The sequence below is a fragment of the Anomaloglossus baeobatrachus genome, chromosome 5 (assembly GCF_048569485.1).
Source record: "Anomaloglossus baeobatrachus isolate aAnoBae1 chromosome 5, aAnoBae1.hap1, whole genome shotgun sequence".
Classification (NCBI taxonomy): Eukaryota; Metazoa; Chordata; class Amphibia; order Anura; family Aromobatidae; genus Anomaloglossus; species Anomaloglossus baeobatrachus.
In genome coordinates, this window is record NC_134357.1 from 489547828 (window position 1) to 489560024 (window position 12197).

The 12197-nt window shown below is 51.5% G+C and overlaps 1 protein-coding gene across 3 annotated transcripts in view; it reads left to right on the plus strand.

Moving 5' to 3' along the window:
* Nucleotides 1–12197, plus strand: part of SLC38A10 (solute carrier family 38 member 10) — a 77820-nt gene that overhangs the window by 51038 nt on the left and 14585 nt on the right. For all 3 annotated transcript variants that reach the window (XM_075350706.1, XM_075350708.1, XM_075350709.1), the window contains 2 exons: nucleotides 1044–1214; nucleotides 2826–3263. In XM_075350706.1, the coding sequence (XP_075206821.1) occupies nucleotides 1044–1214; nucleotides 2826–3263 (609 nt within the window). The remainder of the gene's footprint in view (nucleotides 1–1043; nucleotides 1215–2825; nucleotides 3264–12197) is intronic.

The following is a 12197-nucleotide window of genomic DNA, read 5'->3' on the forward strand; positions in this document are numbered from 1 at the left end:
GAATACATTGACAACTGGTGTTACTCTTTAATAAGGCAAGTCCCTTCATCCTCTGACACTGCAAACAGCGCTGCCATTGTACTGTGTGTGTATTGAATACCTGCCCTGCTGACAGCAGATCGATAAGAGCTGCCATCACTATGATTGTGGGGGCATCCTGAGATTGAAGGAGAAAATGCACTGATTTAGCAATGCGTTCCCTTACACTATTCTGCTGGTGCAGTCACTGTGTACATACATTACATTACTTATCCTGTACTGATCCTGAGTTACTCCCTGTATTATACTCCAGAGCTGCACTCACTATTCTGCTGGTGCAGTCACTGTGTACATACATTACATTACTTATCCTGTACTGATCCTGAGTTACTCCCTGTATTATACTCCAGAGCTGCACTCACTATTCTGCTGGTGGAGTCACTGTGTACATACATTACATTACTTATCCTGTACTGATCCTGAGTTACCTCCTGTATTATACTCCAGAGCTGCACTCACTATTCTGCTGGTGCAGTCACTGTATACATACATTACATTACTTATCCTGTACTGATCCTGAGTTACATCCTGTATTATACTGCAGAGCTGCAGTCACTATTCTGCTGGTGGAGTCACTGTGTACATACATTACATTACTTATCCTGTACTGATCCTGAGTTACATCCTGTATTATACTGCAGAGCTGCAGTCACTATTCTGCTGGTGGAGTCACTGTGTACATACATTACATTACTTATCCTGTACTGATCCTGAGTTACCTCCTGTATTATACTCCAGAGCTGCACTCACTATTCTGCTGGTGCAGTCACTGTATACATACATACATTACATTACTTATCCTGTACTGATCCTGAGTTACATCCTGTATTATACTCCAGAGCTGCACTCACTATTCTGCTGGTGCAGTCACTGTGTACATACATTACATTACTTATCCTGCATGGATCCTGAGTTACATCCTGTATTATACTCTAGAGCTGCACTCACTATTCTGCTGCCTTCACAGCTGCAATCTCAAAACTGTCCCCTTCTTCTATCTACAGTCCAGAAACCAATTGTGGAAGAAGCAGACGATGACCGGGACAAACCTAAGCTCCCTCCAAAACAGGTAGAGGTGGAGCAGCCTCAAATTAAAGGACCTATTGATGTTCCACAAAAGGAGGAGGAGGGAAAGAGGAAACAGCAAGAAGTACAACTGGACAGACCTGATCAAGGTACCTTTCCTAAGACGGCGTCTCTCTCCTGACATATTAGTTTTAGTAAATATTTGTATTTGCTATGAAATAATTCCAGGGCATCTTTACATAGATCTTTTATTGTGCTGTTCCTCTGTTATTCCTCCTGGAAATGTATAACTAGCCAGCAACCATTTCCTTTTTAATGTTTCCAGTCAGTGTGTGACCAGGTAGAGACACATCCTATTAAGGCAGGGAGGGGAACCTCCAGCCTACGGGTCGTTTGCGGCCCGTGATGACTTTTTCTGCGGCCCCCGTACACATTCCTTTGGACAGCAGTACTCGGGCGACAGCCACGCTTTTGCCGGCTGCCAGTCCTTTAAATCCCAATGCATGATGTGAGGACGCACACACAGCCTGTGTGCGCATACTGTAAGGTCCTTACGCCTGTGTCAGCGTGCTCAGGGCTTACCTTGTGATTCGGTGCCCTTCAGCCCCACAGAAGAAGAGGAGCAGCAGTATTACTGGCCTGGCTTGTTACCAGCCTGCCTCCTGGACCTGTGCTGTGTTACTCCTCCCTCCCCGCCCCCCCCCCCCAGTACTGTGAGTCCGCAACGCAGTGCTGTCTCCCCCCAGTGCTCTATAACCCCTAGTATTGTGTGTATTACTACCTAGTACTGTGTGCCACCCCCTGTGCTGTGTGCCCGCAAGTTGTGTGTACCCCCTCAGTGCTGTGTAACCCTCACTGCTGTCTGTGCCACTCTGGTAATGTTTATGCTCCCCCGGTCCTGTCCCTGCCACCGCCAGTGCTGTCCATGTCATGGTCAGTGCTGTCCGTGCCCACCTTAGCTGTCCAGTGCTGTCCGTGCCACCGCCCTGGCTGTCTATCCCCCAGCCCCTGCTGTGATATATGTGGCCCCAGCCTCTCCTGTGATGTATATGGCCCCAGCCTCTCCTGCTATGTACATGCCCCCAGCTCCTCCTGTAATGTCTATGCCCCCAGCCTTTCCAGACCGAGACAAACCTGGAAAACCAGTTGTGAGAAACAACATGATCAATATCACGTAACATCACGGCCGCACCAAAGAGAAGCAGCTCCAGCCACTACAGTAGTGCTGACTTAATTGACCAAATGTAGCTGGGTAATTTTCAGGTTGATAATTGTGTGCGGCCCCCGAAGCTTGGCAGAAATTTGCAAATGGCTCCCGGCGGTAAAAAGGTTCCCCACCCCTGTATTAAGGGGTCTAGTTGTCAAGTTTCTTCCTATGTTTTCAGGAGGAATAGTAGAGGAACAGCCCAATTTTGTAAAAGTATGTACCAAAACAAAAGCTAATAGGATTTAAGAAAAAAAAAATGGCAAAAACAAGCAGTGAGTCCACTATTGGGGTCCTTAAAGATGAACTTGAAAATTAAAGGGAATGTCTAGTTTTTTTTGTTTTTTTTTTTACTAAATGCTCCAATAGGAAATAAGAGGTGGGGGTTGCTCTGGAGAACCCAGCACATCCGTGCATTAGATAGCCCACTGATTCCAATGGGAGATGTGTTATGCCTCAGTTTTCCTGTGGAGGTGCTGCAGGAGAATTAATACAGATTACGGTTCTCAGTCAGCGGTGTCACCCCGATCATTCTCTCATCATCTTCTCTTGTCAGCGGGCATTGCCGTTCCGGTTGGTGAAGCGCATAGACATGAACCTCCTGTCCCAAGGGATGAAGTCCTTGTGGATGAACAGAAGGACCAGGATGAGTCCCACCAGAAGAACCTACCGGACGTCGACGTCGCTCCAAAGGATGGAAAACAGCCTGAAAATAAAGATAAACCTGAACTAAAAGAGCTCCCTCCAGTAGAAATGGTGAAGGATAACGTCGCGGCCCCCCAGCAGCCCCCACAGCAGGAAGGACTACCTAACGAGCCAGAGAAGGACCAAATAAAAGAAGAGCCGGCTGTCCATCCAGCAGACAGAGACCAGCAGCCAGCAAACAAAGCCGACCACGCCGATGACCTCAAGAACATAGAGATTGTAGCAGGAGAGCCGCCAAAAATCGATCTAGCCTTGGCCGAGAAAGTCCTTGAGAAACAGCTCAGAGAAGGTACGAAGTGCTGACACGCTAAATACCTGCGGGGAAAAAAAAAAATGATATTGTCCAGTCAAAATATTAACCCCGTAAGGATTGGGCGATTTTTTTTTTTTATTTTTTTTTTTGTATTTTACTCCCCTTCTTCCGGGCGCCGTAACTTTTTTTTTTTTTTTTTTTTTTAATTTCTTTGTCGCTCCTAATTGGGAGACCCAGACAATCGGGTGTATAGCTACTGCCTCCGGAGGCCACACAAAGTATTACACTTAAAAGTGTAAGGCCCCTCCCCTTCTGGCTATACACCCCCCCGTGGGATCACGGGCTCCTCAGTTTTATGCTTTGTGCGAAGGAGGTCAGACATCCACGCATAGCTCCACTGTTTAGTCAGCAGCAGCTGCTGACTATGTCGGATGGAAGAAAAGAGGGCCCATACGGGGGCCCCCAGCATGCTCCCTTCTCACCCCACTTGCTGTCGGCGGTGTTTGTTAAGGTTGAGGTACCCATTGCGGGTACGGAGGCTGGAGCCCACATGCTGATTCCTTCCCCATCCCCATTAGGGCTCTGGGTGAAGTGGGACTTTACCGGTCTCCGGGCACTGAGACCGTGCTCCATCCACAGCCCCTGGAGGACCTGCTGGATACGGAGCGGAGTTTCCTCAGGGACAGGACCCTGCTTCATTAAGGTACTCCGTGTCCCCGTGCTTACCGCACGCACACTGCAGCATTGCTGGGTGTGTTAGTGTGCCGGGGTAAACAGCGCTGCTGCGCTTGTGCCGTTACTCACTACAGCTCTGCTGAGTGAGGAGACTTAGTACGATCGGCCGATCCGGCCGCGGGGGTCAGTGTTTACTGCGTCGCGGCTGGGATTTGTGGTGCGCCGGGGACTTCCGCGCTGGCCGTGCATATATGACGGCCGCGCTAGATTACTACAGTCCCCGGCTTTTGCGGCCTAGTTCGTATCGTTCCCGCCCCCAGACCTGCCAGTCAGGAGGAGGGCGGGACGCTGTACAGACCAGCAGCGCTAAGAGCTGGAGTCTGTTTTACATACTCCAGCCCTTACACTAGGCACAGTAGGACGCAGTTTCCCGCACTTTTGTTTGTGGCACGCCCACGGTCCGCCCCTCTTCACAGGACGCCGGCAGCCATTCCTGCCTGCACGCTGAGCTGCAGAGGGGAGGCTGGGAGACCCAGACAAGGGATTCTACGACCTCACACCCGCTTTTCAGCGGGCGGTAAGCAGCCCTCAAGGGCTCTCCCCCACTTGTGCCATAGTGTACTTTGTATTTTGTGCTGGCAATACTTTACACTGTACGGTCGCTGGTGATTTCTGATATATACCCTCCTTAGATTTCTCAAGGAGACAACAGCATGTCGTCCGCAAAAAGCAAAAGTGCCAAGGCACGGACTTTATATGCTGCCTGTACCGCATGTGGGGCTGCTGTACCGGCAGGTTCCACTGACCCCCATTGTGTGCAGTGCTCGGCCCCTGTGGCAATTGCTCAGCCGGGGCCTCTGCTAGAGGTGACCCAGGGAGAACCACCTGTGAATGCTGTCCAGGTGACAGGGACGGAGTTTGCAGCTTTTGCTGACAGATTGTCTATGACTATGTCTAAAATTCTTGAAACATTGCAGTCTAGACCAGTAACTCAGACCATGGGCACTGTTGATTCATTGCCCCCTGGTCCCCCTCAGCTGGAACACTTCCTAGCTCCGGGGGTGGCACATGCACCCCAGGGTGACGGCTCTGACTCGGACGACAGTCCCAGACAACCTAAGCGGGCTCGCTATGAGCGACCCTCAACTTCATCACACTGGTCAGGGTCCCAGCGGGACGACTCTCTGTGTGATGAGGCGGATGTAACTGATCAGGATTCTGATACTGGGGCCGCTCTCAATCTAGATACCCCGGACGGTGACGCCATAGTGAATGATCTTATAGCGTCCATCAATAAGATGTTAGATATTTCTCCACCAGCTCCTCCTGCGGAGGAGGCAGCTTCACAGCAGGAGAAATTCCATTTCAGGTATCCCAAGCGTAAATTAAGCACTTTTCTGGACCACTCTGACTTTAGAGACGCAATCCAGAAACACCACGCTTATCCAGATAAGCGTTTCTCCAAACGGCTTAAAGATACGCGCTATCCTTTTCCCCCTGACGTGGTCAAGGGCTGGACACAGTGTCCCAAGGTGTACCCTCCAATCTCCAGGCTTGCAGCCAGATCTCTAGTTGCAGTGGAAGATGGGGCGGCACTTAAAGATGCCACTGACAGACAGATGGAGCTCTGGTTAAAATCCATCTATGAAGCTATTGGAGCGTCGTTGGCGCCAGCATTCGCAGCCGTATGGGCACTCCAAGCTATTTCAGCTGGCCTTACACAGGTCGACACGGTCACACGTACATCTGCTCCGCAGGTGGCACCATTGACCTCTCAAATGTCTGCATTCGCGTCTTACGCGATTAATGCTGTCCTAGACTCTACGAGCCGTACGGCGGTGGCGTCAGCCAACTCCGTGGTTTTACGCAGAGCCCTGTGGTTGAGAGAATGGAAGGCAGATTCTTCTTCCAAGAAGTGCTTAACCAGTTTGCCTTTTTCTCGTGACCGATTGTTGGTGAGCGTTTGGATGAAATCATTAAACACTCCAAGGGTAAGGATTCATCCTTACCGCAACCCAGACAAAACAAACCCCAACAGAGGAGGGGACAGTCTGGTTTTCGGTCCTTTCGAGGCTCAGGCAGGTCCCAATTCTACTCGTCCAAAAGGACTCAAAAGGATCAGAGGAGCTCAGATTCTTGGCGGACTCAATCACGCCCAAAAAAGCCAGCCGGAAGAACCGTTACCAAGACGGCTTCCTCATGACTTTCAGTCTCCTCTCTCCGCATCCTCGGTCGGTGGCAGGCTCTCCCGCTTTGGCGACATTTGGCTGTCACAGGTCAAAGACCGTTGGGTGAGAGACATTCTGTCTCACGGGTACAGGATAGAGTTCAGCTCTCGTCCTCCAACTCGTTTCTTCAGAACTTCTCCACCGCCCGACCGAGCCGATGCTCTGCTGCAAGCGGTGTCCGCTCTAAAGGCGGAAGGAGTGGTGACTTCCGTTCCTCTTCAGGAACAAGGCCACGGTTTTTACTCCAATTTGTTTGTGGTGCCAAAGAAAGACGGGTCGTTCCGTCCCGTCCTGGATCTAAAGCTGCTCAACAAACACGTAAAAACCAGGAGGTTCCGGATGGAATCTCTCCGCTCCGTTATCACCTCAATGTCTCAAGGAGATTTCCTAGCATCAATAGACATCAAGGATGCTTATCTCCACGTGCCGATTGCGCCAGAGCATCAGCGTTTTCTACGCTTCGTTATAGGAAGCGAACACCTGCAGTTCGTAGCTCTACCTTTCGGGCTGGCGACAGCCCCTCGGGTCTTCACCAAGGTCATGGCAGCAGTAGTAGCAGTCCTGCACTCGCAAGGTCACTCTGTGATCCCGTATTTAGACGATCTACTTATCAAGGCACCCTCTCAAGAGGCATGCCAACACAGCCTGAACGTGGCACTGAAGACTCTCCAGAGTTTCGGGTGGATCATCAACTTTTCAAAGTCAAATCTAACCCCGACCCAATCACTAATATATCTTGGCATGGAGTTTCATACTCTCTCAGCGATAGTGAAACTTCCACTGGACAAACAGTGCTCGCTACAGACAGGGGTGCAATCTCTCCTGCAGGGCCAGTCGCACCCCTTGAGGCGCCTCATGCACTTCCTAGGGAAGATGGTAGCAGCAATGGAAGCAGTTCCTTTTGCGCAGTTTCATCTGCGTCCATTACAATGGGACATTCTCCGCCAATGGGACGGGAAGTCGACGTCCCTCGACAGGGAGGTCTCCCTCTCTCAGGCAGCCAAGGAATCTCTCCGGTGGTGGCTTCTTCCCACCTCATTGTCAAAAGGAAAGTCGTTCCTACCCCCATCCTGGGCGGTGGTCACGACAGATGCGAGTCTATCAGGGTGGGGAGCAGTGTTTCTCCACCACAGGGCTCAAGGTACGTGGACTCGGAAAGAGTCCACCCTTCAGATCAATGTTCTGGAAATCAGAGCAGTCTATCTTGCCCTACAAGCCTTCCAACAGTGGCTGGAAGGCAAGCAGATCCGAATTCAGTCGGACAACTCCACAGCGGTGGCATACATCAACCACCAAGGGGGAACACGCAGTCGACAAGCCTTCCAGGAAGTCCGGCGGATTCTGACGTGGGTGGAAGACACGGCATCCACCATATCCGCAGTTCACATCCCAGGCGTAGAAAACTGGGAAGCAGACTTTCTCAGTCGCCAGGGCATGGACGCAGGGGAATGGTCCCTTCACCCGGACGTGTTTCAGGAGATCTGTCGCCGCTGGGGGATGCCAGACGTCGACCTGATGGCGTCACGGCACAACAACAAAGTCCCGGTTTTCATGGCACGGTCTCACGATCACCGAGCTCTGGCGGCAGACGCCTTAGTTCAAGATTGGTCGCAGTTCCGGCTACCGTATGTGTTCCCACCTCTGGCATTGTTGCCCAGAGTGCTCTGCAAAATCAGGTCCGACTGCCGCCGCGCCATTCTCGTCGCTCCAGACTGGCCAAGGAGGTCGTGGTACCCGGATCTGTGGCACCTCACGGTAGGCCATCCGTGGGCACTACCAGACCGTCCAGACTTGCTGTCTCAAGGGCCATTTTTCCATCTGAATTCTGCGGCCCTGAACCTGACTGTGTGGCCATTGAGTCCTGGATCCTAGCGGCCTCAGGTTTATCTCATGAAGTGGTTGCCACCATGAGACAGGCTAGGAAGCCATCCTCCGCCAAGATCTACCACAGGACGTGGAGGATATTCCTATCTTGGTGCTCTGCTCAGGGAGTTTCTCCCTGGCCTTTTGCATTGCCTACTTTTCTTTCCTTCCTGCAGTCTGGGTTGGAAAAAGGTTTGTCGCTTGGCTCCCTTAAAGGTCAAGTCTCCGCGCTATCCGTATTTTTTCAGAAACGCCTGGCGCGACTTCCTCAGGTACGCACGTTCCTGCAAGGGGTTTGTCATATCGTCCCCCCTTACAAGCGGCCGTTGGAGTCCTGGGACCTGAACAAGGTTCTAATTGCTCTCCAGAAGCCGCCTTTCGAGCCTATGAAGGAGGTTTCCCTTTCTCGTCTTTCACAGAAAGTGGCCTTTCTAGTGGCGGTCACGTCTCTTCGGAGAGTGTCCGAGCTGGCGGCGTTATCATGCAGATCTCCATTCCTGGTGTTTCACCAGGACAAGGTAGTTCTGCGTCCAATTCCAGAATTTCTTCCCAAGGTGGTATCTTCCTTTCATCTCAATCAAGATATCACTTTACCGTCTTTGTGTCCGCATCCAGTTCACCAATTTGAAAAGGGTTTGCATTTATTGGATCTGGTGAGAGCACTCAGGATCTACATTTCCCGCACGGCGTCTCTGCGCCGCTCGGATGCACTCTTTGTCCTTGTCGCTGGTCAGCGTAAAGGGTCGCAAGCTTCCAAATCCACCCTTGCGCGGTGGATCAAGGAACCAATTCTTCACACCTACCGTTCGGCTGGGCTTCCGATTCCATCAGGACTGAAGGCCCATTCTACCAGAGCCGTGGGTGCGTCCTGGGCATTACGGCACCAGGCTACGGCTCAGCAGGTGTGCCAGGCGGCTACCTGGTCGAGTCTGCACACTTTTACCAAGCATTATCAGGTGCATACCTACGCTTCGGCGGATGCCGGCCTAGGTAGACAAGTCCTTCAGGCGGCGGTGGCTCACCTGTAGGAAAGGGCTGTTTGACGGCCCTATCACGAGGTATTCTTTTACCCACCCAGGGACTGCTTTTGGACGTCCCAATTAGGAGCGACAAAGAAGAAGGGAATTTTGTTTACTTACCGTAAATTCCTTTTCTTCTAGCTCCAATTGGGAGACCCAGCACCCGCCCTGTTTTCTTAGGAAGTTTGTTTTTTTCGGGTGCACATGTTGTTCATGTTGAACAAGTTCAGTTCTCCGAGGCTGTTTCTCGGGTTGAATTTGTATTTAAAACAGTTATTGGCTTTCCTCCTTCTTGCTTTTGCACTAAAACTGAGGAGCCCGTGATCCCACGGGGGGGTGTATAGCCAGAAGGGGAGGGGCCTTACACTTTTAAGTGTAATACTTTGTGTGGCCTCCGGAGGCAGTAGCTATACACCAGATTGTCTGGGTCTCCCAATTGGAGCTAGAAGAAAAGGAATTTACGGTAAGTAAACAAAATTCCCTTCTTTTCCTTCAATGCTACCATGAGGGCTTGTTTTTTTGCGGGACGAGATGTACTTTTAAACAAAACCATGAGTTTTACCTTGTAGTGTACTGGAAAACGGCAAAAAAGTTCCAAGTGCGGAAAAATTGCAAAACAAAGTGCAATTGCACGATTGATTTAGGGGTATTTTATTCACCCTGTTCTCTATATGGTACAACTGATGTGTCCGTATGATGGCTGAGGGCGGTGCGAGTTCGTAGACACCATACTTAAATAAGTTTATTTTTATCTAAGGGGTTAAAAAAAAATTCTGAAGTTTGTCCAAAAAAAGGGGCATACGCTTTGCACCATTGTCCGCGACCTATAGTGTTCTCATTTTTTGGGATATGGGGCTCAGTGTTGGCTCAGTTATTGTTTGTCTCGAGCTGACTTTTTTTAGTGGTACCATTTTTGCGCAGATGCTAGGTTTTCATCGCCTGTTATCGCATTTTGCGAAAAATCTGCGGCGACCAGAAAACGTAATTTCTTTGTCGCTCCATTGGGAGACCCAGACAATTGGGTGTATAGCTTCTGCCTCCGGAGGCCACACAAAGTATTACACTTTAAAAAGTGTAACCCCTCCCCTCTGCTATACACCCTCCCGTGCATCACGGGCTCATCAGTTTTTATGCTTTGTGTTGAAGGAGGCACACATGCACACAATGCTCCACATTTTAGTCAGCAGCAGCTGCTGATTATATCGGATGGAAGAAAAGAGGGCCCCTAACAGGGCCCCCGGCATGCTCCCTTCTCACCCCACTCAGGTCGGCGGTGTTGTTAAGGTTGAGGTACCCATTGCGGGTACACAGGCAGGAGCCACATGCCGTTTTCCTTCCCCATCCCTTAGGGGCTCTGGGGAAGTGGGATCGTAACCGGTCATCCAGCCACTGGGACCGGGCTCCCTCCGCAGCCCCTGGGGGAATCTGCTGGACAGGAGACGGAGTATCGTCAGGGACATGGCCCTGCATCTACAGGTACTCTGTGTCCCCGTTGGGACGGCGCATGAAGCACCTTGGCCTCAGACGCAGCTGCGACTGCGGTGTGGATTTTTTGTCTGGGACTACCGCGCCGACCGTGCCTGTTTGTCGGCCGCGGTTTATACTTTAGTCCCCGGCTTTTGCGGCCTACTGTGTTAAACTCCCGCCCCTGAGCCTGCCAGTCAGGGAGAAAGGCGGGACGGTCGGTATGATGCCGACAGTGAGGGCTGGAGCACACTTCGCTGTCCTCCGCCCCCCTCACTGATCTCTATGGGCCACCAGGTTCCCGCACTTTTGCGGTGCCGCCCACGGCTCTCTCCTCCCCTCGGAACGCCGGCAGCCATTGTTATAATTCTGCCGGTGGAGGATCTCAGAATCTGCAAAGGTTTCCCACTGCTCTGGGAGAGGGGGATCCTAACCGGTCGCCATGCAGGGACCGGGCTCCATCCGCAGCCCCTGGGGGATTCTGACGGACAGGAGACTGGACATCATCAGGGACAGAGCCCTGCATCATAAGGTACTCTGTGTCCCCTGAGGGACGGTGCATGCAGCATCTGTGTTACAAATGCCGCAGCGGTTGCTGAGTGGTTTGTGAGACTGGGACTACCGCGCCGACCGCGCCATGTTTGCCGGCCGCGTTTTTAAATTTAGTCCCCGGCTCTTGCGGCCTAGTACCATATACTCCCGTTCTCAGGCCTGCCAGTCAGGGGTAACGACGGGACGGCCGACTGGACGTCGGCAGGGAGGGCTGGAGCATACGTTGGTATCCTCCTTCCCCCTCACTGAGCACTGTGGGGCACCAGTTTTCAGGTGCTGACCCCCCTTGGTGCCGCAGTGTGTATATATATATATATATATATATATATATATATATATATATATATATATATATATATATATATATATATATATGTTTATTTATATGGTATATGATCTCACTGTCCGGCAGCATTATTTGCTTTTGGCTGTATACCCTCACTGAATACTCTGCGGACGACATGCTGTTGTCTGCTCTTAAAGAGTAGGGGTGCCAAGGCACTGGCTTATTTTGCAACCTGTACCATATTACAGGCAGGTTCCACATACCCTCATTGTGTACAATGCTTGGCCCCGAGGGCACTCACTCAGCCGGAGCCTCCGGCACTAGTGGGACCCTCGGCCAGGTGGTACCGCCGGTTTCCACTGCACAGATGACAGGGACAGAGTTTGCATGTTGGAAACAGCAAATCTCTGAGTAGCTTTCACATTCCAGGACTCAGTCTATGGACAGAGGGTCTGCTAAGATATTGGAAGCCTTGCAGTCCAGACCGAGAACACAGGGCCAGGGAGCTGTGAGTTCATCGCTCCCGGGTCCCTCTGGGTCGGTACAACAAGGGGCTCCTGGGGTAACACCCAGATCCCACGGTGAGAACTCCGTCACGGACCGCGGCCTCTGATAGGCTAAGCGGGCCCGCTGGGAACCTTCCCCGACTTCATCAGGAGTGCGTGTTTCGATCACTCTAACTCCAGAGGGGCCGTCCAGAAGCACAGAACTTTACGGACAAGCGCTTACTAAGCGCCTTATGGACACGCGTTACCCTTTTCCCCCCTGACGTTGTTAAGGGTTGGGCTCAGTGTCACAGGGTGGATTCTCCAGTCTCTAGGCTGGCGGCTAGATCCGTAGTATTAGTGGCAGATGTCCATCTCTCACGAATGCCCTGACAGGC